The sequence below is a fragment of the Globicephala melas genome, chromosome 8 (genome assembly GCF_963455315.2).
Source record: "Globicephala melas chromosome 8, mGloMel1.2, whole genome shotgun sequence".
In the NCBI taxonomy this organism is placed as follows: Eukaryota; Metazoa; Chordata; class Mammalia; order Artiodactyla; family Delphinidae; genus Globicephala; species Globicephala melas.
The window spans coordinates 100155235-100181380 of record NC_083321.1 but is presented as its reverse complement, the minus strand read 5'-3'; the positions used below and the strand labels follow the sequence as shown (position 1 = coordinate 100181380).

The 26146-nt window shown below is 40.5% G+C and overlaps 1 protein-coding gene across 1 annotated transcript in view; it reads left to right on the top strand.

The window, feature by feature from the left end:
• The window catches only part of CDON (cell adhesion associated, oncogene regulated), a 100625-nt gene that overhangs the window by 54345 nt on the left and 20134 nt on the right, over positions 1 to 26146 (top strand). Inside the window, exons 10-18 of the mRNA XM_030840688.2 lie at positions 2775 to 3064; positions 4671 to 4845; positions 6954 to 7082; positions 10460 to 10663; positions 12233 to 12414; positions 12900 to 13005; positions 17763 to 17885; positions 20994 to 21215; positions 23225 to 23475. Coding sequence (XP_030696548.2) covers positions 2775 to 3064; positions 4671 to 4845; positions 6954 to 7082; positions 10460 to 10663; positions 12233 to 12414; positions 12900 to 13005; positions 17763 to 17885; positions 20994 to 21215; positions 23225 to 23475 — 1682 coding nt within the window. The remainder of the gene's footprint in view (positions 1 to 2774; positions 3065 to 4670; positions 4846 to 6953; positions 7083 to 10459; positions 10664 to 12232; positions 12415 to 12899; positions 13006 to 17762; positions 17886 to 20993; positions 21216 to 23224; positions 23476 to 26146) is intronic.

The following is a 26146-nucleotide window of genomic DNA, read 5'->3' as shown; positions in this document are numbered from 1 at the left end:
GGGATCTTAGTTCCCCAAACAGGGATCGAACCTGCGGTGTCCCCTGCATTGGAGGGCAGATTCTTAACCACTGGACCCCCCTGAAGTGATTATGTAAATAAAGGGTAAAGGGAGCCATAGACATCACAGTCATAGCTGATGGAACTAGGTAAGTACCTAGTTGTCTAACTGCCTCACTTTATTTATTTATTTTTTAAATTCTATTTATTTATTATTTATTTATTTGGCTGTGTTGGGTCTTCGTTTCTGTGCGAGGGCTTTCTCTAGTTGCGGCAAGCAGGGACCACTCTTCATTGCGGTGCGCGGCCTTTCACTGTCGCAGCCTCTCTTGTTGCGGGGCACAGGCTCCAGACGCGCAGGCTCAGTAGTTGTGGCTCACGGGCTTAGTTGCTCCGCGGCATGTGGGATCTTCCCCTTCCCAGGGCTCGAACCCGTGTCCCCTGCATTGGCAGACAGATTCTCAAACACTGTGCCACCAGGGAAGCCCCTCACTTTAAATATGAGAAATCAGAAGCCCTTAGAAGATACATAACTTGTTTAGATTCGATCTTTCTAGATCTTTAAGATCCCCCTACTGCCAGGATTTTATGTCTTGATAAATACCATTTTTTATGTATAGTAACCCCATGAGCTACATCCTACCTGAGTGGTCCTTCGTTGCTTCTTTTACATGCTCTATAGTAATTACTGAAGTCTAGCTGAGTCTATTAAAGTTCAGAACAGCACATAACAACCCACTTCTTCCCATGGGAATCTGAGCTTATTATTAAATTCTAGCATGCTGGCAGCCTTTATTTTATTTGTTATGAAGTGGGGGGTAAGCAAGATGACTCTCTCCCCCACCTTTTTTTCTTTCCAGAGACCTTGGGTTTTTGAGGTCCTGGATGTACAAATATTTGTAGAGTGAGTTGTAACTTTTCAAAACTATAATGGGAGTTGGCCTGGGGTCCTAAATAGTTTAGGGTGGGGTTGCTGGTTTGAGTGGTCACAGTGGGAACAACTTTGGCAGATCTGGTTCCGTTCCCTGTGGAACTGGTTTCAACTCAGAGTCATTAATTCATAGACATTACCATAGTTATAGTACTTCGAAAGCCAGAGTTTTATCAATCTTTTTCCAATTCAAAAAACATTCTACCTTAAAAAATGCTAGATGTCTCTCCTGACCATTTCACAGAGTTATTTTGAAGATAACTTGAGATCATGTATATGAAGAACCTTTGGAAAGTACTGTGAAGGCCTTATGAATTGTATCTAGTATCTGTGAGTGCTCAAATTCTGTTATCCGGAATAGTAGAAGAAAATTAATTGAATCCCCTTTTTGATAAAAGTTATGGAAAAGTCTCATTGCAGCCTGAACACAAGTGGAATTTTGATACTTCTGCAGTAGACACAGGCTGTAGCATAACATTTTTTCTCACGCCTCTGTATAAACTGAGGCGTGTGGTATTCAAACGCTCCTACAGCCAAATACCACTTCCCGGTGGTGACCTGCCCAGAGGATCCATGAAACACTAATGATAAAAAGGTCCTTGTCCACTGCCCTAAGCCACAGCTAATTGCCTCTACTTGCTAGAGTCCATCTCTTCATTAACAGGCTCTCCACCACACCCTTCACATCCAGCCCACATTCTGACTCACTAGATAAACACGACTGTTCCAGGAGCAGTACTTGGAAGCTGTCTCAGTGACCTTAATTAGTTTTCTTCTCTATTATTTTCCCACTAGCTTCTTGTTTTCTTTGACGGAGGACGCTTCTGGGACACCTTTTCTCTCTTTTAAACAAACAGAGAACCAGAGAACCGACCTGCCACTGTTAGTCCTGTTTTTTGGTCGGTTCTCTGTGAAACTGCAGTAGCTCTCCTAATACACTCCCACCTTTCACCAGGAATCCGACTTCATTGTGGAAAAGAAACTCTGCCGTTGTTTCCTCAGCTCCCTTCCTCCACAAAAGTAGGAGACTTTTCATTGCCAGTATTAATAGTGCTTTAGAGGAACTAGGCTGTCAACCCTCGGGTTTTATTGTGCTGGAAGTTTGTTTTCATAAATTGCTCTCTCCTCACCATACGTGCTCACCCACGTCCCCTCCCTCTCCCTCTCTCCCCCTCTCCCCCCTCCCTCCCCCCCCATCACCCCTCTCCACGGCTAGCTTGGGCATCTATCTGTATGTGGCAGCACTACAGTAGGGGTGCCAGGCCTTCTTAAAGCTTAAGCCTGGAAGAGCGCAGCCTGTCTTGGGCCTGGCGTCTGTTAAAACGAGTCACAGGGCAGCTGGGATTCAGCGTGGGAGGGGACTGCTCAAGGGTGTGAATATTGAGATATCTTTGGAGACTAGCTACCCAGTAGGTAATAGCCTGCCTCTTGACCTTTTCTTTACTATTTATTTTACTTTTTTCCCAAGGGAATGCATTACTCATTGTGTTTCGTTTACCAACTAGAGTTAAAGTTGTTCTCCAACTTAAAATCTTCTGAGGTTACACTAGCAAATTGCTGTTGTAAAAGAGGGAATGCTGGTGTCGAGCAAGGAAGAATGGCGTCCTTTCAGCTACTAAACTCCTGCATCATAGAACTGATTTTTCAGACAATTAATTTGCTCCTTCATGAATAAGAGATGGCTACTGGAGATTAGATGTTTCCATGAATCATAAATTGAAATGTTACCTACTTTAACTTCTAGGGCTCAAACCGTGCTGACAGTGTGTTAGATCACTGTATGAGAGACCCTGAAATAATGAATTTCTTCTATCTCCTCTTTTTCTTTCTCCCTTTCTCTGCAGTTCCTTTTGAAACAAATACAAAAGCAGAAATAGTCACACCTTCTGATCCCACTCAGAATGATAAAAGTGATGGTTCAGAAACTGGACTATTGAGCTCATTTCCATTGAAGGAACATTCCAGTGCTACAGAATCATCATCAGAGAAAAATGCTAGTGGTGCCTCTGTCCCCGATGCCCCCATCATTCTGAGCCCCCCACAGACGCACACACCAGATACGTACAACCTGGTCTGGAGGGCGGGGAAGGATGGCGGGCTGCCCATCAACGCCTATTTTGTGAAGTATCGAAAGGTAATGTCTTCTCATTTATCATCTTTCCCTTCCCACACCTTCACATCCTGTGTATAACACATGCTTATTATCTTTCACATTTGTGGAGTGGCAGGAAACAGGAGTGTCCCAGAATGATGAGTTTGGGAGAGAAATGCCAGCAGTCATGCTGGATTTACCAGTCTTATAAAAGCAGTGAGAATGAAGTACAAATAATTTCCCCTCAAATTGGGATTCTAAGAAGCCTGTAGCTTCTAGACATTTTTAATCAAATATTTTAACCCCTTGGGTATAAAATTCTATAAACCAATTTTTAAAAAGTAATTCCTTCCCTCTCTGAGATGGCAGAATGCAGTTTATTTAGTAAAAAAGCAGTTTCTTATTACAAACAACTGTTTGAACAAAGTTGTCCCTTATAATCTCTGACAAATGTTTTCATTTCAAGTTCTCTTCTTAATTGTATTAAAACCTTACATTGTTTGGTCATTTATTATGATGAACCTTGATTGTCTCAGTTGATTTTTCAGATGATGTTTTTCATCCACAGTCTTCTATTAAAGCAAAATGAAAAAAAATCTCCCCTCTTTGTTTAATGAGACTAAATGAAATGGGAGGAGATGCACTCATATTTAAAATAATTTTCTATGTTCAAGACATTTTGGTATCCATCATTTAACAGTAATATTTTTTCTTTAGGTATTTTTTTATTGAAGTATAGTTGATTTACAATGTTGTGTTAATTACTGCTGTACAGCAAAGTGATTCAGTTATACCTATAGATACATCCTTTTTTTCATATTCTTTTCCATTATGGCTTATCACAGGATATTGGATATAGTTCTCTGTGCTATGCAGTAGGACCTTGTTGTTTATCCATCCTGTATATAAAAGCTTACATCTGCTAACCCTAGCCTCCCACTCCATCCCTCCCCTTATAGTAATATTTTTAATATCTGGAAAAATTAACATGGTGATATTTGAGAGTTTATTCACCGTTTGTAACCTGATGGTTCTAGATGCGGATAGTTTCACTTGTATTCTTATCCACGTGAAACTTCCCATGTAAGGTTGGCTCTTGGTTCCATTAATCGAGACCCAACGGATTGGATCTCTTTCTGTTTCCTCGAGCTCACATTGAACAGTGTCAAGACATGAAGCAAGACTGTTGGAAATATATAATGAATAATTATATAATTTATACACATATAGACATACATAATATATATTTTGATTTATCATATATCATGCATAATATATACTATCATTAATACATGTTATTGTATACTTATTTAATTCTCCCATTAGCCCAGTAAGAAAGGAGCATTGTTTCCATTATAAGAAAAGGAAACAAACTGGGTGATCAAATAACTTGCTTGAGGCCGTAAGTTAGTGGCAGCTAATGGAGCAGGAATCTTTTCACAGTGAGAATCCCTAAGTTCTTGCTATAGGGCTCCTTCTATTTCTTAATGTGGAGAGGTGTTACATCTCTTTCACTTTTGATAGTGTATTACTTCCCAAAATTCATCTGGAATTGAATGATTTCTCGTTTTTATCCAGTTGGAATGGAAGATTCTTCTGCCCTGTATCTCGTTTTTTTTAAAAAAATGCCTTATTTTCCCTTGAGTAGCTGGAAGGTGGTGTTGGCGTGGTGGGAAGATGGCACACAGTTCGAGTCCCAGGAAGTGAAAATGAGCTCCATTTAACGGAACTGGAGCCGTCGAGTCTCTACGAAGTTTTGATGGTGGCAAGGAGTGCAGCAGGTGAAGGACAGCCTGCCATGCTCACCTTCCGAACCAGCAAAGGTGAATATAATCTTCCTTAAGTGGAAGGAGTTGGCTGTCTTGATGTCACTTTAATAATAAGTGTCTTTTGGGGTAGTAGAGATTCTTGTTTATAGAGCTACTAAATAAACCTTTTATAGTAACGTTCGAAGCCACGTTTGGATGGTTGTATTCTTCTATTCCATCCAGTATTTCACAGATATTTTTGAGGGCTTGTTATAGGTAAGACAGTAGGGTAGGTGACGCAGGGAAGATGAAGATGATCAAGACAAGATCCATCCTAACGGAGCTTCTGCTTTGTTAAGAAAGGTAACATATATGCATAAATACCAACTCAAGGCAAAATTTCAGTTCAGCTAATATTTACTGAATGGCTTCTCTGTGCCAGGCAATAAACAAAATAGACAATACTCCTCTGCCCTCATGGAGCTTCCATTCTAGTTGGGAGAGATACGTTATAAGAACATTAGTAGGTGGTGAGTGTTAACAAGAGAAATAAATTAAGGGATGGGTATAGTATAGGAAGTGTATGAGATAGCAGTTGTCACAATTTGAGCAGGTGGCCAGAGAACTCCTCAATGAGTAGTTGACAGCAGAGCAGAACTTAAAGGAGGTGCGTGAAAACCATGTGGGTATCTAGGGCAAGAACATCCCAGTAGAGAGGATAGCATGTGCAAAGACCCTGGGGTGGGTGTACTTGGTGTGCCCTAGGAACACTGAGGGGCCATAGTGATGGGAGTAAAGTACGTGGGGAGGGGAGAACGCTCAGGGAATTGGCAGAGTGGCCAAAGCACTAAGTACGTTGTCCACCCTGCAAGGACACTGACTTTGAACCTGAGTGAGCCAGAAGCTTTGGAGGGTTTTGAGCAGAGTTGTGACACAATCTGTTGTGTGTTTCAATGGGACATACTGGCTGTAGGGTAAGGATAGACTGGAGGAGGGCAAGGGAGTAGGGAGAGAAACCAGATCTGACAAGGACTAGGAAAGACTTACAGAGAAGATGCCAGAGGGTAGTCTTTCTGTGGGGTAGCTTGTGAGGGTAGCTTGATTGAAAAGATGCCATTGCAGGTTGGCCATAAATGAACAAAAAGACTTCAGTGAGCAGAGATGGGAACTGGAGAGAGGAGTATTCTTAGGGTGGCACAGTATTAAAAAGGAGTTCTGATGATTGAGAAGAAATTGTCTATTGGCTTTTGAAAAAGATCCTTTCGGACTTCCCTGCTGGTGCAGTGGTTAAGAATCCACCTGCCAATGCAGGAGACACAGGTTCAAGCCCTGGTCCGGGAAGATCCCACATGCCGCGGAGCAACTAAGCCTGTGCGCCACAACTGCTGAGCTCGTGTGCCACGACTACTGAAGCCCGCGCACCTAGAGCCTGTGCTGCACAACAAGAGAAGCCACTACACACCGCAACAAAGAGTAGTCCCCGCTCGCCGCAACTAGAGAAAGCCCGCGCCCAGCAACAAAGACCCAGTGGAGCCAAAAAAAAATTAATTAATTAATTAAAACGAAAAAAAAGAAAAAGACCCTTTCATCTAATTAGTGAGTCTGGCCTGAAAAATAATGAGTATTTCTTATTTGAAATGTATTTTGAGTTAACTTCCGTAATTAGTCCTTAGTTGTTTATAAAGTCTGACCTACAAATACTGAATAGTAAGCATGTATTTCAGTTTTAAAACAATCACCCAATTTCACTTTTTGCCTCTTGAGATTTTAAAACTTAACATGACAGCTTTCTCATGAAGAAGCTTAACAGAAGCTCTTAAATAATGAATTTATGTGTCAGAATTAAGAAGTATGTACAGTAAAAAGAAAAATGAGTGAATAGTTTGAAAACCTTCACTCTAGTCATTTGGCTTTTTCACTTGTGTCATTTTCTCTATGTGTAAATTAAAGCTAGCCTGGTGAAGAAAGACACATTTTAGTTATAGGTACTACAAAAAGCCAAAGTAATTTTTAAAGTTAATTCCTCATATTAGCTAAGTAATTACAATGTAGGTTTTAATTTTAGACACTGTAACGATAAGTTTATATATTTATATCTATATGCCAGGTGAGTTTCATAGTATCTTTTCTTATTTATACATAGATGCTTATATTATATTATATTAATTATTATATCTTTCTAGAGAAAACAACATCATCCAAAAACACTCAGGTCTCCTCTCCACCTGTCGGCATCCCTAAGCGCCCTGTTGTTTCAGAGGCTGCAGACAACTTTGGAGTGATACTCACAGATCCTTCCAGGCACAGTGGAGGTAAAGAGAAGACCCTTCATTTATTCATTTTGCTTGTTTTCAGATGTAACTGACCTGTTTCAGATTATTTGGGGGTGGAGTGGCACAGGGTGTTTGTTTACTATTCAGATTATATACTACCATACAGCTCTTTTAAGTTCTATTTCAACCATTTTTTAAATGTCCTATATTCAGATCTTGGTAACCCAGTACAATGGTTTGTATTTAAACTCAAATTCAAAATGTTATGGTACTAAGTTTTTATAACTCACAAAAGGAATTTTTCTGTCTCCTCTTGGCAAGGAAACCAAATTTACATTTGAACTCTGAACATCTGACTCTTTAAAAAAAATGATTTGTCAAAACGTATGATGGTACCTAGAGTAAGATTTAGTTTTTTTAATTGAATGGACTACATGGCATACTCAGCATTATTGTTATATCTTACGGTTTTTAGATGCCATAGCAGTAGAATTTTCAAAAGACTTCTTTTTAGTACTTAATCACACATGAATTCTACTGTTACAACATAATGTGCTTTTCGTGATCTAGGGAAGGCTTAACATTTTATTGCTGAGCTCTAAGAATTTTCAAGCTTCTCTTCCCTATTTTTATAGTCTTCCATGCATTGGTTTCAGACAAAAGCAAGCCACAACATTTGAACACCCTTCTGGAGCACCTCTGCTTCTTCAATATCATGAGCTGCTTTTTCTTGAGTCCTTTTACTTCTGAGGAACCTTTCCACTTCCTTAAGCAGAGATAGGAGTGTCAACTTCATAGGTATAAAACTGACATCGGAAGAACAAAAACCTTATGACTTAACACATTGTACTAAATGCTGGAGCAGCAGAAATAAAATAAGTCTTGCCCTTGGAGAAGTTTACAGTATAGTGGATGTTACATACAATTAAACCAATACCAATATAGTAGGGAAGACAGACAAATTAACCCATAACAGTGATTTTGATTCCACCCTTGTTGTTGTGAGGTCAAAAGAGAAATATCTAAATCACTCACTTGCTAGGAAGGAGGCCCAGTGGTGATGAGAGGCGTCCTGATCTAAGCCTCAAAGATAAGAATGTTACCGCTGGATGAAGAAATAGGAGAAGGAGTTCTAGGCAGAGACCCCTCCTTGTGCAGAGACAGATGAATGACATGTTCTATTTCATTTAGAGATTCAGAGATTTTATTGAGCGTGACTGGTTGCTGTGTGAAGTGATGCTACAGTGGGGAGGTGGGTGGGTGCCGTATATGATGTACTTAAAAATTTGGTCTTTCCCCAGAAGCTATAAAGAAGCCTGAAGGATTTTAGAGAGGGGACAGGAGGAGTGGCAACAGGTGAGGCTTAGAAATAAAGATAGTGGCCGTGTGAGTGGAGAAGGAGGACACGGGTGAGAGATAAAGGGAGTTGAATCTACACTGAATGAGAGGAAGAAATATGGTGCCTTGGGCTTGGGCAACTTGGACCATTTACCAAGATAGGTAATAAGAATCTTTAGGTGAAGATGGTGGATTCTGTTCTGGAAATCATGAGTTTGGAGTTATCCAAGCAGAGATAACCATAAAGAAGTGATTTATTTAATCTCCACAACCTCCCTGTGAGGAAGGTAGCGTAACTATTTTACAAATGAGGACACTGAGACTCTCAAGGAGGTTATACAGCTTGCCTAAGGTCATCCAGAAAGGTCATCGTCACGCACCATCCAGAAAGTGGTGGAACTGCTGTTCACAGTCAGATATTTGAACGCCAAGAGCAGTATTCTTTCTTCTATCTCCTAACAGTCACACACTATTTCTTTTAGGTATTGATGATATTCTCCTCAGTAGAGATTTTCCCCTAATAACTTTCTTTTCCTGTTTGGTCTGTGGTATTCTTTGATGAATTTTAACCTCACGTGAATCAACATAGGAAGTTGTTTGGTTATCTGGTATTAAAAAAAAAAGAGGTTCACTAACACTTCTATTCATTCTGTTTCCATTGCTTTCTAACTTGAAAGGAATACAGTAAGTATCATGCCAAGTTGCCTGCTTTGAATATCTTCCTCTTTTTATCCATTAAGCAGTTTATTTTTAAAATGCCACAGTTTTCTCCATGCAGGTACCATATGCAACATTATTTTGTGCTTGTGTATTGGTAGTCAGATTGAAGAGGTGTTGAGACAGAGAGTTGTTGCTTGAGGCCAGGCCCAGGCTGGACAGAGACAGGGCTCCCGGAGTAATTCACCAGAGTAATGTAACCATGGCCCAGAGTTGGTCCTCCTTGTTTTAGCTCTAGAAACTTGATTGTTAGCATGCCAAAGGAGAGTTGGTCTCTTGAGAACCAGCTCACGCTTACAAAATTCACAGGTGATTAATGTAAACTGAAATGGGCAGTTTAATGTCACTGTCATACAGACCAGATTGTTTCTATCTGCATCCTTTCCTTTAGGAACCAAATGGGAAGCCCCTTATAACCACAAGATTGCTTGGTCAGCAAGAAGTGTTAGGTACACGGTTTAAATGACTGATGAACTCACTGCTGAGGTTTCCACCTGCCACAGAACTGAAACCTTCCCATTTGGGGACTAGGACGTACCCTCCCCTCGGCAGTGCTAACCGAAAACCGCCAGACATTAGCTCTCTGACCCCCTTTTCCTACAAGGTCATGTGCGTGATCACGTGGATTACCAGTTTCTTGATAGCACTTGTCTCTTTACTTAACTGCGCATCCTGCCTTCCTGCTTTCTCTCCTCCCATTTTTATTAGTATTGATATTATTGGTTAAGTTTTATCCCTATTTACTGCTTGCAGTCTGTTTTTTGGAGTAGCATTCCTACAAAAGTAATAGCTACATTACTGATTATTGATAGGCTACCATAGTAATAGCTAATATAATAATCTGTAGATCGTTTGCTGAATATGTTTTCTGTAGCTTGGATGGGTAAAGAAAAACATTTAAGTGACACATCATTTTGAAAATTTACCGTAAATTTTAACCACAGTCAGACTTGAAGCACCAGGGAATAATGACGTCTTCACTGTTTTAGCCAGGAATCCAAGATAGCCTGGTCATAATGATCATACTCATTAACTTTCAATGTTTCAGAGCTAATTATCAAATTTATAAATTTTGGGGCTTCCCTGGTGGCGCCGTGGGAGAGGCCCGCGTGCCGCAAAAAAAAAAAAAAAAAGAATAAATTATTTCACTCTTTCTTCCTTCTGTGCTGTACTTGGAGATTTCATTGCCCATTAGCTTTTAACAGAGGACTGGAGGGTAGTCATAATACTGTTAACTCTGGAAAGAAGTTTGGTGAAGAGCCGTTAAGACAATGATGTTTGGGATTTATCCCTTGCAGTCCATTTGAGTCATCCTTGTCTCTGCTGCCGCGGGTTATTGAAACGAATGTTTCCATTTCCAGTCCCAGAGGCACCTGATCGGCCCACTGTCTCCACTGCATCAGAGACGTCCGTCTATGTCACTTGGATTCCTCGGGCAAATGGGGGGTCTCCAATCACTGCCTTCAAGGTCGAATATAAACGGATGCGGACTAGCGATTGGCTGGTGGCAGCTGAAGACATTCCTCCTTCCAAACTCTCTGTGGAAGTGCGTAGTTTAGAGCCAGGTAGTGATATGCAAACATTTTCTTTTAAACTATCAGTGCTGACTTTAGATGCAAATTCTTAATAATCTCATATTCTTCTAATTGTTAAAGTAATATGAGCTTATTGTATAAAAATTTGAAAATAAAATATAAAAAGAGAATAGTCACCTGAAACCCACCCATCCAGAGATAACCATTGTTTATATTTTCTTGTATTTCTTCCTAGTCTTTTTTCCTTTCTAATACAAACCAGGATCGTGCCATAAGTATTATCTTGTGACCCCTTTCCTCTATATTATATCATATGCATTTTCCAATATCATTAACAATTCTTCAGAAACTCAATTTTTAATAACTGTGTATCTACCAGGTAAGTACACCATGATTTTCTTAACCATTCATCATTTCTGGGCTTTAGATTATTTCTAACTGCGGATAAATAGAAACAGTGTTGTGGTGACATCTTTGTGTGTGTGTGTGTGTGTGTGTGTGTGTGTGTGTGTGTCTGTTTTGCTGTGAATGAATATTTTAAGAGAAAAATTGCTTATTTGACTAAAATCAATCTGATGATGCATCTCAGCATGGTTAGACCCATTGCTTTATTTGAAGCAATGAAGACGAGACAACACTAACACCTCTTTGTTCTGTAAGTTTTGGTTCAGCAGCAGGGGATTCCCCCAGCCTCCCCAGTTTATGAAAGAAATTAAACTGTAAAAGAGAAAAGCAGTAATCACAAGTCAACTTTCTTTACTTGTATTTGTTTGGGTTTCATGACCATTTTTGTTGATGGACTTTTAAATGTACTTTAGTAGCAAATACCTGTGTTTGTCTAAACAGGCAACATGAGGAGCCCAGGAACATGTAGGTACAGTTGGGAGAAGATGGCAGTTTTAAATACGGGCAAAGCTAAGGAACATTTTACAGACAGAAAAGACTGTCTTCAGATGCCCAGGGGTTATTTCTGAGCTTTTAGGCAACTTGCTTTAGGAGTCTAATTTGTTCTTTAGATTCAGATTTTCAGAAACTCACAATCCTTAGAGGTTTTTTTAAGTTCTTAATATCTAATCCAAACAGATACCTTCTGTTGTAGCTTAAATCTGCTCCCCTTATCCTATTATTAGCGGGAGCAGAGTGACATCTGCTATCACCCACACAGTGCCTCTTCACAAACGTATTCACCGTATTAAACTTCGCTTCAGTTGTTTCTTTCAAAGGGAAAAGAACCTAGTTTTGAGCACAGATACACCAGCTAGTCCTGTATTTGATGGGTATGACTTTAGAACAGGATGTTGAAAGAGTAACATGCTCTTTCCCATTTTCTCCCTGCCCTGTTCCATGACGGACGTCATCCGTCTCTCCCAGTGACTCCCAATAAGGTCTTGTAATCTTGAACACGCTCAGTGAACACATGCAATACCAGTGAATAGGAGTTGGCAACTGTGTTGAAATCTATTCACCATCTAGGCTTTCGAGGATGTTGTTATTGTAGAGAGATACTTAAGCACAATTGTCGTATTTTGAATATTGTCCTTTCAGATGTCTTATTATAGCTTTTAAAAAATTATGGTTTTCTTCCCCCCCCCCCAAAAGGTTCAACATACAAATTTAGGGTCATTGCTGTCAACCATTATGGTGAGAGTTTTCGGAGTTCGGCCTCTCGTCCTTATCAGGTGGCTGGGTTCCCCAATCGTTTTTCTAACCGTCCAATAACTGGACCTCACATCGCATACACAGAAGCTGTCAGCGATACTCAGATCATGCTCAAGTGGACGGTAAGTAAAACATCTTCTCTAATGAGAAGAGTTTCTGATTTGGCCATGTTAATTTAATATCTTGTGACATAATACTATGAACGGCAAATGTTTGAACTTTCAAGTAAGGGGAAATTGAAGGGCACAGATATTTGTGTAAGAGCACATGTTATAAGAGGGGCAGGTTTAAAAATAAAATGATTGTCTCCTCAGCTCTCATCCAAGTGTTAACTTAATCGCCATTTCATGTTTTATTCCTTTTGAACCCAATGTACTTTTATGTCTTTGAACCTGGTGAGATATATTGCTTTATTTTTGTTTAGCCCTGCAGTAAGCTAAAATGCTCTTAATACCTCTGAATACCTTTAAATTAAATTTAAAATGGCCATCAAGGATGTTTGCAAAATGAAGCTAAAAAAATATTGCCACACAGATAAATAAATCTTAATGGATGTGGAAGTTACGTTTATTTTTGTCTTTGACAAGTCTTTGCTTCTCTTTTCTAGTACATTCCATCAAGTAACAATAACACTCCCATTCAAGGATTTTATATCTATTACCGGCCAACAGATAGTGACAATGACAGTGATTACAAGAGGGATATTGTAGAAGGTAAGTTACAAGGACAAGTGGGAGTCCTAATAAAGGAGCTTTGGAGGGAGAGGCTTTATAAATATTATGAAAAACATTATCCCAGGTTAAGATAGAGTAAAAAAATGAATTGGTATAGGTACTATTACTTTGAATTTTTCCCAAAGAAAGATAATTTTTCCAATTTAGTGCAGTGGACCCTTGAAGAATGGGGGCGTTAATCCTCGTATAACTTACAGTCGGCCCTCCGTATCCAGGGTTCCTCCACATCTGCAGGTTCGACCCACCACAGGCTGTGTAGTAGTGTAGCATTTACTATGGAGTATCTGTGTAAAAGTGGACCCACGTTGTTCAAGGGTCAACTGTATATATACCGTCTTACATTTGCTTAAAGGAACAGTCAGTTACAAAAGAGTGGGGGAGATATGATTTGTCAGTAGTTCGTCTGAAAAAAATTTTTCTGTTTTGTTTAAATGAATAGTGGCCTGAATATAAAAATCAATTACAACTTCTAGCTATATTAAAAAAAAGAATGTCTCAGGCAACAGTTCCATTGAAGTCTGTCCTAGAAAGATCACATCTTGAGTGTGTTACCCATTTTTAGAGATGCTGAGAAGTTGAATATATGTAGAGAAGAAAACAGCTGAGAGCACAAAGCGTGTTGAAACTGCCTTTTGACTACATTTAAAATATAATCCAGGGACTTCCCTGGTGGTCCAGTGGTTAGGACTCCGCACTTGCACTGCCAAGGGCCCACGTTCAACCCCTGGTTGGGGAATCCACAAGCTGCACTGCACAACCAAAAATAAAAATAATTAATTTTAAAAAAAGAAAGAAAGAAAAAGAAAATATAATCTGGAACTTTGCCCGTGGTCTGAGGGCCGCACGCGGTCTGGCTGGCGCCTGCCTCACCTCCACTATGTGTCACGCACTCTCCCTTTCTCACCGTGTCTTCCATCACGCATGGGCCTTCTTTCTGTCTCCTCGTGTGCACCAAGATCTTTCCTGCCTCGGGATCTTGGCACACGGCAGTTCCAGCTACCTCCCCCAAGGCTTCATCTAGGACCTCCACTTCTGTCTGTTGTGTGCTTGAATGTTCCTTGCTCAGAGATCCCCCTCCCGTTGACAGGAGATGCCCTTGTGATTTCTAACCATGCGCTTTGTGTTTACTTCATGCATTTTATCCTAGTTTAGTTGTGTGTGTATGTGTGTGTGTACGGAATTATTTGCTTAAAGTTTGTCTCCCCCACTAAATGTTAACCTCCTTGTGGGCAAAGGGCCTTCTTTCCCACAGCTGTGTCCCAGGTCCTACAGCGATGAGATGTTTGGTGTTTATTGAATGAAGGAATGAATGAATGCTTGGAGTCCAGAAAGAACAGTGGAGTGTCTGGGAATGATCAGATTGGAAAAAAGACGACGAACCAGCAACAGGACAGCTGTCTCCAAGTATTTAAGGACTAGGATGTTTAAGAGGAACTCAACCTGTTGGGGTGGGAGAGGGGGGCTACAAGGGAATTTTTTGAAGAAGAACCCTCCAATACTGCATTTTTAACATGGTTCTCTCACAAAATAATAAGCTCCCTAATTCGGGAGGTGTTCAGTAGAAGCTGGGTGCCTGTTTCTCAGTGATATCTTGGAAGGGATTCTTAGTTTGGGAGGAAAGCTTCTTCCAAGGTCTTTTTTTCACTCCAAGGTTCTTCTTTTTTGAAATATTAATCTCCTAATGGATTGTGTCAGAAAATCGTCCCAGGCCAAGGTTTCTTTCCTCTGAATTCTTGACGTCAAATACTGCCACATAGTTTTTTGTTACAAGTAGTCTTATAATAAATTACTTTTAATATGCACCATCACATTTCTTGAAATATCGCAGCATTCCTTTTACTGTTTATCCAATGGAATTACTTTTGTAATATGATGAAAAATTTATTGTCTAAGTTTTACTACCCAGCATAGTTTTTGAATGAAAGAGTGATTGTTTCTCTTCTTAATCTGGAAAAGTAGGAAAGAAACGAGTCCCCCAAATCTGCTTTAGATGTTAAGAATTGGGGAAATGTGGAAAGATCATTGTTAGTGGCAAAAGGATTCTGTGAAGTTGAGATAGTAGCTGCCTTGAGGGAGCAGTGGAGGAGGAAGCATGATGGGGATGGGGGAGCCAGGAGCCCTCTCTCTCTTCACCTGGGTGCTGGTCCCATGGCTGTGTTCTGCTCGTGAACATTCAGCTGTACAGTGATGGGTACTTTTCCATATGCATATTTTACTTCATAAAAAAGCTGTTTAAAAAACGAAATGGAAAGAATGGTTAGTGACTGATCTGCACTTTAGTCCTGGCTCGGTCTTCATTTTAGTTTATCTGGGTTAGGCAGGTGAGGCTCTCAGATTTTTATTTTTCAAATCTTTTGAGAGAGGCTACACTTTTGTTAGAAAATCATTGTAAACAAGGCAAATGTCAGTGAAATGAGCATCCCTCTCTGTCTCCATGTGTATCACTCTCTTCCCCACCCTTCTGGGTTTTACTCTAGAAATAATCCGCTGATAAAGGGTTTCTAAACTATATTCTCTAGTTAAATCTTCGAACTTTTGCAGACTTGAGTGATGTGACTGTTGAGTGTGGAACTGGGAAATTGCTCTAAAGAAGACTTTGTTTTCACTACAAGCATCTGTACATGTGAGCTTTGCCTTGTGGTTCACAGAGAACTTGTTTATGACCGTAATAGATGGAGCAGTTAGATGTTTAAGTGGGCTTCACTGTGCTGTGTAATTCGCTCCTTCCTTATTTTCAAGTTTATGCACTTGAAATTCTTTTTGTGGCAGTTGGAAACTATTGGCTTGTTTTCCCAAAGCGAGGAGCAGAAGTATTTATCCTTTGTACCTAAAGTTTTCTTTAAAGTTTTAGATTACTTATGTATATCGACTCAAAATTGTTTAAGCTTTGAAACACAATTGCATTGTTAAAGAATACAGTAAGAGAAGAGCAATTATATTAAGTTATCCTACCTTCTGAATTAGGTTCCACGTTTAGATAAACTCAGCGTTTCCAACATACCATGTTTTCGTGATGAATATTTTAATTTTGTAAATTAAGTTGAGTTCCAGGTAAATCAAACTATCGGTCATCCTGATCTTTAAGCCTGTGCTTTGGTTTTTTACCCTTTCTAAAATATTCTTGGAGAAAAATCTGCTTGCTAAGCAAAGGATATGCTGGTTGGTTGATTTTAAACCTAATAATGCACTTAGGTGTCTTATTCATCAGTGAGCCATAAAACTTTCTCTTTGCCGATATTTCCTGTAATTGGAATAATTACCATAACACGGGATGTTAATCTAACAAAATATGTATTACTTTATTCTCTCTTATTAGAAACATATCAGAAGTTTAGTTTAATTCCATTTTTTTACTAGTGCTACGAAAGGAAAACTTCAAATCTAGTGTAATAATTATTCAAGCGAATGGTGATAGGTGAGTGGAGGGCTGGGAAAGACCTAAAGATACGGAAAAAAGTTGAAGTCTTTTAGAAAAGTTTTTGGAATTTAAAGATAGATCTGTTCCTATCTCAAGTAGATTTTGAGGCAAGTTTCTTTTAGGGTCCTCTTTACACTTATAAGTGGGGCATAGAATTCAGAATTCCTCACTTCTTGAGCTCTTCATAGTCCCTTGATCCTAAAACAAGCAGATTCTCTTCCTTCTAAAATATGGGGCTTATAAAATATGAACGAGGGGCTTTGTGTTGGTGTCCTGGAAGGGCGTCAGGGTGCTTCCAGGTCAAGGTGTTTTTGTCTGTGTTGACTTAGAAAGGATCCCAGAGCTATTGGTCCTGTCAGCCAAGTAGATATGACTTGTGTGCGTGGATTGGTTTGGTTTTGTTTTTCTTCCCCTTTAATCGACTCTTAAATCAGTTGGTGGTATAGTTGAGTTTCTAAGAAACAGTGGAAACAGGTTGAAGAGGTGTTTTCTAAGAAGGATTAAAAGTGCTTGAAGAGTTCATTGAATCTGGCAGAAGTGTCCCTGTCTATTAAAGTTTGTCACAGGTCCACAGAAGCAAAAACGGAGAGTCATTTATACTGGAGTGTTCAGTTTAGAAGTGTTTCTAAATGAAATGCTGGCTGCGCACCATGGATAACAGAATCATTCTGTTAGAGATGCTTGTGTGGTTTGGAGACCCTGGTGCAAAAGAAAAGAAATGGTGGGAGCGGTAGCCAAGAGTTTCCCATAGTAGACTTTGCTTTCTGACTGTTCTTGAATTCGGGCATTCATTTATATGTTGGATCATGTTGTGTCTATTACAGTGGAATTGAGAGTTTCATTGAGGCCTGTCTTGTAAGTGGTCACTTGTTCTGGGTAAGGCACCGTTTTCTGACCTCATACGTGGTGTTGCTTTCTGGTTAGGTGGACAGAGTGATTGACTTGCTGGGCTGAAGTAGGGGATCAAAGGACTTGAGGTGGTTTTTTGTTTTGTTTTACTTATGCATAAAATTAACATGTATTTTATGAAGGACTTACTACTAATTACTTGTAATGAATCAAAGTCTGCCCACACACAGGTAGAGCTTTAATTCAGTTTCTCTCTTCTCTTTACCATTTTTTCATGCCATGTAATAGAAATGCTATCTATCTGTTGTGCATTGCTAAAATATTTATATGAAGTACACTTTTATTGCACAAACTGACTATGTGCTGATGGCCGCTGCTCCAACCTCATTTCAAAATTACGAAGTGATTTTATTGACAGTGTTGCTTAGGTTGTGGGTTGTAAAGCTTATCTTTTATTTTTCCTTTCTAGGTTCAAAGCAGTGGCACATGATAGGCCACCTGCAGCCAGAAACCTCCTATGATATTAAAATGCAATGCTTCAATGAAGGAGGAGAGAGCGAGTTTAGTAACGTGATGATCTGTGAGACGAAAGGTAGGGGAGGGGTCAGAATTAGTGCTTTTCTCCCTGGGCAGAACTAGAATTCTGAACTCTGGATTATTCCTCCTGACTGTCGATATATTTACTAAAGAAACTTCGGACCATTTTTTAGGTGCATCCATTTAGACTGTCCCAACAGTCTAGCCTTCTGTCGGCTAGAGAACTTGCCTTAAGAATAGTTTACATAAAGGCTTCCCTGGTGGCGCAGTGGCTGAGAGTCCGCCTGCCGATGCAGGGGACACGGGTTCGTGCCCCGGTCCGGGAGGATCCCACATGCCGCAGAGCGGCTGGGCCCGTGAGCCGTGGCCGCTGAGCCTGCGCGTCCGGAGCCTGTTGCTCCACAACGGGAGAGGCCACAACAGTGAGAGACCCGCGTACTGCAAAAAAAAAAAAGAATAGTTTACATAAGCGTTCACTGATTCATTAACTTCTGTGTGACTCTGAGTAAGTCATTTCTTGTTTTTTCCTCCATGAAGGAACAGAAATATTTGCTGACTAATTATCTGAGACTGCTGTGAGAATTAGAATCCTTAAAAAAAAAGTATAAGGGTGTTTAAGGAAAAGCACTACGTACGTTTAAAGTGGTTTCTTGAAAGACAGATACGTATAACACTACCTACTCGTTCAATGAAGCGTAGTAAAGTTCAGAATTAGTCGATAATTCTAAAGTGAAATTCTCAGCTCTGCCTGCAGACATAGATTAGCTGTAAAATATTACCATCGTTGAAAACAGAAGATACCACACTTGGATAATAGAAATAGCCAAAGTAGAAACAGGCTCAGAAAGATTGAATTATAAAGCTAAGACTCGGTTTCCTTGTTTAATTCTGAATCATGTGTCTTCCTGCTGCAAATCCCACATATTAAATTCACTTTTAAACATATATACACACAGACCTGTAGACTTACCTTGAATTTCACTTGTTTAGCATATATTTGAGTACCTTTTTGTACTGAACACTGTGATATGTTCATGAGCATTTCTTACTTGCCTCCAGAGTGCTGTGAAACCTGGAGCAAAATTACATAAAAATGAAATTTCTCATCTCTGTTCCCAAGACATTTAAGAGTCTAGCCAGGCGGAACATAAAACACAGACAATAATGTGCTAACTGTGCTGTTTTTAAGTGTTATTAATTTTTTTTGTTTGTTTGTTTGTTTGTTTTTTGCGGTACGCGGGCCTCTCACCGCTGCGGCCTCTCCCGTTGCGGAGCACAGGCTCCGGACGCGCAGGCTCAGCGGCCATGGCTCATGGGCCCAGCCGCTCCGCGGCATGTGGGATCCTCCCGGACCGGGGCACGAACCCGTGTCCCCTGCATCGGCAGGCGGACTCTCAACCACTGCGCCACCAGGGAAGCCCCAAGTGTTATTAATTGACTTTGCTGGGGAATCAAAGGTTCTACCTACAGACTTTCAGATCAGTGAAAAACAAAAAACTTTAAAATGTTAACTGTTCATACGGAATGAGTTTCTAAAACGTGTTACACAGTCCCAGCCTGTTTAAGTAGAACATCTGATGCATGATTTCTCCTTTTAAAGAAATGACTCAGAGTTCCTGCTATGAACAGCAATTGTCTTATCTTTAGTAATTCAGTACATATTGGAGGCCAGCCTCTTTCCCCCACCCTTAAAGATCATAGACTTTCACGACTTTCCTTTCGTTCTCTGCTTTCTCTGTATGGTTTTCACCTCACATTGCTCATGTCATGCTCCTGCTGTCTCTTCTTATTCATGTTAATGGGACCGTGTCACTCACCATCCACTGCAAAAGTTTCTGACATCAGGGAGAGGTTGGCAACTGGTCCTCAAGCTTGGTGGAATTTTGAATACATTAAGAGTAAATAAAGAGTGAATAAACCTGACGGACTTCCCTGAGTAATCATGGTATTTCATGTGCGATCTGTAACACCCATTTTTGTCTCAGAAACTTGTTTGTTGTCTTTGGAATTGTCAGGGACCTTAGAATTGTATAATCCAACATACCACCCAAAGTAGAAATTTCCTACAGAGATTCTCTGCCAGGTATTCTTCCAGCTTTCAGTGATGGAGAGCTCTTTCCTTGGAAAGGCAGCCTCTCGTTGACTGATTTCCAGCCCTGTTCTGCATAGTTGAAGTTGCTAGAAAAGAGAACCCCAATAGAATGTTTGTTGAAGTAGATTTTTTTAAAGACCACTCTGCTCCTGTAAGTTATTAGGATAACAGGAAGTATACTATAGTAACTAATAATAATGACAAAATGGATTGAACACTGCCGCGTGCCAGGCTCCATGCTGAGAGCTTTACTCTTCATGACAACCTATGATGGGGCTGTTATTATTATCTCTATTTTCCACCTGCAGAAACTGGTTCATGGAGGTCAAAGTCTTACAGCTAAGGATAAGTGATGGAACAGGTTAAAAACCTGGGCAGTCCGGTTCTAGAGATCCGGCCATCAACCACTATGCTCTACTGCTTTTCTATGACAGTTAAAGCATCAAGGGCATGTTATTTGGGGACAGAGAAAATGGGGTTTGTGTCCCACTTGTTATTAGCTTTTGTGGTCGCCATTATCCAGAGGACCAGTGAATTAGGGAAGAGCACTGCGTCTATGTGGACTCCAGCATTTTTGGGTTTGGGAAGTTTAATATTATGTGTGAGGTTTTCGGAACTGTATAGAATTGTTCTAGTAGTCCAGAGTCATGTCTTCTAATATTATTCACAATCGAGAGGCATAAAATATCTAATCGTGAGTCTCATTCAGCTCAAAGTATATCAGATCGAAAGGAGTTTTTGTCCCATCTGTAAGTTGTAATAGTTTTATGTCAACTCTTTGGGAGTCTTCTGCAAGTACAATTGAGCAGATAATCATATAGCAGCTTGGGTTAGACCAAGTGCATCTGTGTCTCTGATCTTATAATTTCTTTAGAATTTGTGACCTAAAACCTTGACATTAGATTTTTAAACTTTTGAGTCCTCTTTGTGACTCACTGGTGGTCAGATCATCTCAGTACCAAGCGTAAACAGACTGGCTTGGATTCCTAACCAGACCTCCTTCGGAGAGTAAACCATTTCATGGAGTCTGTCTTCACTCTGACATCATGTTTTCCTGTATATTTCAACTAGTGAAACGGGTTCCTGGAGCTTCTGAGTACCCTGTCAAAGACCTGAGCACCCCTCCAAATTCTTCGGGGAGTGGAGGAAATGCTGGGCCCGCAAGCAGTCCCGCCAGAAGCAGTGACATGCTGTATCTGATCGTCGGCTGCGTTCTGGGTGTAATGGTGCTCATCCTCATGGCTTTCATTGCCATGTGCCTGTGGAAGAACCGCCAGCAGAATCCCATACAGAGTAAGTCATCCATCAGTGTCTCCTTCCCTTTTTCTAAAGATCAGTAGAGAAAGATTGTCAGAATAAATATTGATTTCTAACACGTTCACGTATGAGTGTCGTGGTATAAAACACATTCGATACTGTTCATTCAGTGGAGGTGACTTTAAAACAGTTCTAGCTGTAAGCCAAAGTAAGTGGAGCATCAAATTAAATTGCCCAGGAGAAATAAACAACAAAGCCCAAACTAAGCAGGTCTCTATGTAAATAGCCGACTTAGTGCTGGGAAACTCTGGCTCTGTCGGACCACCAAAGAGGATGAGGACTTGAAGCGTGAGCTTTGGAATTGCTGCAGGAGCCCCTTCATACGGGTCCAAATCTTGTCAGCGAGGAATGGAAAAGGCATGATGGAAAGGAGGGTAGTGAAGACTTTTCTAAGTTACTGTCCTGGGATGACACAGATGAAGGTACTACAGTCCTGATTCGGTACTTAATGTACTAAAACTTCTGCAGAGTGGCGTCCCCACCCCCAAATGTGTCCAGTAGTAGGAGTGTCCGAGCTGTCAGTGATGGTACATTAGAACCCTGTTCCCTTTTCTTTCCCCATTTTTCTTCCCCTCACGTTCCTACCATTTCTCTTCCCTCAGCTATCATAAAAGAGCACAGTCAGATCAATCAGAGTCTTTAGTCTCTGCTGGGAGGAAGTATTTTGGTTTCCTCTTTGGCCCCAGGAGAAAGATGAGAAAAGAGCCGAGGAAGACCCCAGCCGTGACAGGCACTCGAGCAGCTCTTAGCCGGTTCCTGCCCGTGGTCCCTTTTTAGTGAACAGCTCGGGGTGGGGTGGGGCGGGGAAGGGGGGTAGAAAGTGATGTATTTTTATTGCCTTGGCGCCTTCCAGGAGATAGGCAGGGAGAGAAGTGGTGGCGGTACCAGGCTGAAAGAGCTGGCCATCCCTTGATTAGGTCTTTTTCTAAATGGTTTTAATGTCATTGACTCTGAGTGTGTGAGAGTGCGCTGAACCATTAAAAGAAGAGTATTGATCTGGTTGTCTGAGCGAGATTAATCTGGCTAAAGTCATTTTCCTTTGTGACTTGATAACATGTTGAAAGATGGGAATTTATGACGGTAATGTTCATTCCGTCGTTCATTCAGAAGATACTCGTTGGCTCTCTCCTGTGTGCTCTGCACTGTGGTGGACAGTGCAGGTATAATGCCCTCTCCTTATAGTTTAGTGGAGAAGAGAAGCAGGTATACTGATAATAACACACCTGTGATAATAACACACCTGTCATAGGAAGAGGAACACCTAGTCCAGTCTTGGCGCCTCCAATACCTGTGAAGAATCGATCAAAACTCTGACAACGAATCCTGTGCAGTTTAGATAATATACTTTCTAAAGGACATTTCACTTTGTCTAAATATATCTGGTAGGTGTGCCTCTGGGAATCAGATATTTGAGGTAGTTGTTGAAATGCTTTTAATATAAGGAAAGGGAATAATTAGCCTTTTGCCGTTGGTGCCTCAAAACTTCCAACTTGGCTGTAATAACCAAAGAACTATATGAATAGTGAATGTTTCCCCAACCCCATCCTTTTACTTAAAAGTGGTGTTTATTGCTTTTTGAAATATCCTACCTAAACTTATCCTGTCGTTGTACAATTTCTTTCAGCACTTGGAAGCACAGGGGAATTTAAACACCTTTTTGTCGTGTTGCCGTTACTTTGATAGTTTCAGCTTGCATAGTTTACTAATTCTGTTTTGAGTAATTTCTCTCTGGTTAATTTCTCCTCCCATTAAAAGAGTCATAACTAACTTACAGTTCCTGGCTGACTCCACCCTGTAAAGGAAATAACAGCAATAATTTTATTAAAGCATATCTCACAGGGAGGCTTTAAGCGAACACTTTTTTAGAGTATTTTATTTTAGTATAGTTATAGTTTATTAAGGGTTTAATTAATAAAACTTCCTAAGCAAGAAGAATTGTCCGTTTCCGTATCTTACCTTTTCTTTTTGTTGTTCTCTCTCAATAGAATATGACCCACCAGGCTATCTCTACCAAGGGTCAGATGTTACCGGGCAGATGGTGGAATACACCACTCTGCCTGGCACAAGCCGAATAAACAGAAATGTTCATGGAAGCTTCAGCAATGGCTGCTCCCATCTCCACCATAAGCTCCCCAGTGGAGTCAGCGGGAGCTTAAATGGAGGACTCTACTCTGGGCGCACGAGCTCTCTAACCAGGACACGTGTGGATTTTGAACATCCTCGTCATCTAGTGAATGTAAGGGACCCAATTATAAATAAAAGCGCCCCTGTGCCCCACGGTGCCAGGATACAAGAACGGGGCCAGCATGCTTGGTTTTTCCCAATATAGAAACCTCACAGGTTCACTGGAGTGGACGTAGCATGTATCACCGGCAGCCCCTTGATCCAGAGTCATGTTTGGAAGCTTTCTATTATCAGGCAGGAGTTATATTAATCAATCTGATCTATATTTTTTAATTATTTGGCACTGGAAGTACAGGACCAGTAGCAAACAGACTGGAAGTTATTCTTGCGATGAAGCGGAAATACCATTGAGCGTGGACCAAACCAAATACTTTAAATTTGATTTATTCAGAGCAAACTCTGAAAGCTCATATGCTTAGACGAGTCAGGCAGATCTTGAAACTGAGTGAAGCAAGTTGGGGATGGGACAGAAGCGGTGGAGGCGTGGGAGAGTCGTGCACTGTCTTCAAGCAGCGGCCCGGTTCAGCGCCCGTTGTTTGTATGCAGAGCTGAGGGCCCCGTGTGGCCTGGTCTTCTGCTTTTTCATGACATCCGTACATCTAGGTGAAATCGCCAGATTTTTTTACACGTTGGCAACTAATTCCGGTTTTAGAAAGCGTTGCGTGGGCCATGCACAGCATGTCTGCAGGCCACCAGATTGTCACTTCTGACCCCCTGTGAGGTTTTTTTGATTTGTTTTGCCCCATGTGTGTTTCTGTGGTTTACGTTTTACAATATTAGTATTCTCTAGCCACAAGGGGTGATAAACCTTTAAAACTACTATATTTCAGGGATAACCAGCTGATAGAGTTTAATTTTTGAAATGAGAGTAGAATGACGGACGTACTTTAGATTTGTGCTGGTGAAAGAGATTCTCTGCACTAGGCAGTTTGATTTATTCCATTCTTTGGATGTGCATCCACATTATTTTTCAGTCAGATAGATAATATGTTTAGTTGGTCGATTAGGCACTCGTTTACGTTTTTGTCATTGTTCTGATGACAGATATATTTGCCCATAACCCGCAATGTGCTAAAGTTTGGAGAAGTTTAGAGATTTTTTTTTTTTTTTTAATCTTCAACGGTAGTAAAGGTTTATTAAAATATTACCTTTGGAGAACAAAACTATAATATATATTTGTATCTTAAAGCTAGAAATCTAATGGCTTTCCTGTGACCTAGCTTTAGTATGTCATAGAAAAAATATTTAAGTTGCTTTAGTGCATCTCATTACCAAACGAGAATAATGATTTCATTATTTTGTGTGGAAAGACATGGTTTATATTCAGACTTTCTCAACTTTTTTTGTCACCATTCCTAGTCCAAACTACTAACATTGTCCAAGAAACTGAAGGAGAGAGCATGACGCTTTGAACAGCACATGCTGTTTCCATAAGAAGAAAAAATAACTCTGATGCTTGCTTTAGTATTTGAACACAGTACTTTGTGTTTTTTGAACAATGAGTTGCTATTTAAATAAGAGTTGCCCCATTAAGTGTACAGTTTTAGAGGTTATCCTCTGTGATCTTAACTCATTCATTTTCTTACTATTCTCTTTTGGGAAGGTGGAAATAGGGACATATTTTATTTATTTATTTTATTATTATGATTATTATTTTTGCGGTACGCGGGCCTCTCACTGCTGTGGTCTCTCCCGTTGCGGAGCACAGGCTCCGGACGCGCAGGCTCAGCGGCCACGGCTCACGGGCCCAGCCGCTCCACGGCACGTGGGATCTTCCCGGACCGGGGCACGAACCCGTGTCCCCTGCATCGGCAGGCGGACCCTCAACCACTGCGCCACCAGGGAAGCCAGGGACATATTTTAAATGCTGTTGATCATAAAAATGATTGAATTAACTGTAATCCGTTTAGTGATTCAAATAAATGCATCATCCTGTAGGTCGTTAACTTCATTTTTTTCGAAAGCTTTGGAGTTTATCCTCATGGACTGAATGTAGCATAGGAATATTCTTTCTCTCAAAGTTTTCTTAAAAATTCCTATTGCTAGTTGGCTCAGGAATGTTGAGAGAAATTTTCGGTACTTTTGGTTTGCTTCTATTCTGGCTGTTGTTATGAGATGAATGGAAGTGGAAAGTGTTCTGGGGAGAAACGATTGCCTGAACTTTTCCTAACCTTGAAGGCCTGTTCTGAGTCTGGGTGCAGTGTAACAGCCTCCCTCACCCTTATCAAATTCAGTTCTGCTGTTTTGCTTTCGAAAGCAGAATTTTGACTCTGACCATAAGGCTGGTTCAAGCCCTAACTTCAGTTTTGAAGAGCTCTTGCCATCGTATATGTCAAGTGAACATTTTACAATGAGGTGTGTGTTAATCTGGGCATTTTTCTTAATTGCTGGGCAGTTTCCGCCAAAAGCAACAGCAAAATATTAATACTCCGCTCCAAGTCACCGCTGGCTGAGAATCTGCTCCATCTGGAAAAATATAACATGTTTTAAGACTTCGTCTAGTCAAGTGAACAGACCTAATCGAAATAATTACAGGAAAATGAAGATGGGTTTATCTTGTGACATCATTCAAACAGATTTCCACCCTGTTTCTCCAACTGGCATCCCATAAAATTTTTCCATGACTGCTAGGAAGGTAAAAATGGATAGGAGGTTATAACGCATAGAATATTTGGGGCCCGTTAGATTTGAAACACTGAAGGGAAGTGACTAAACTTCTCCCT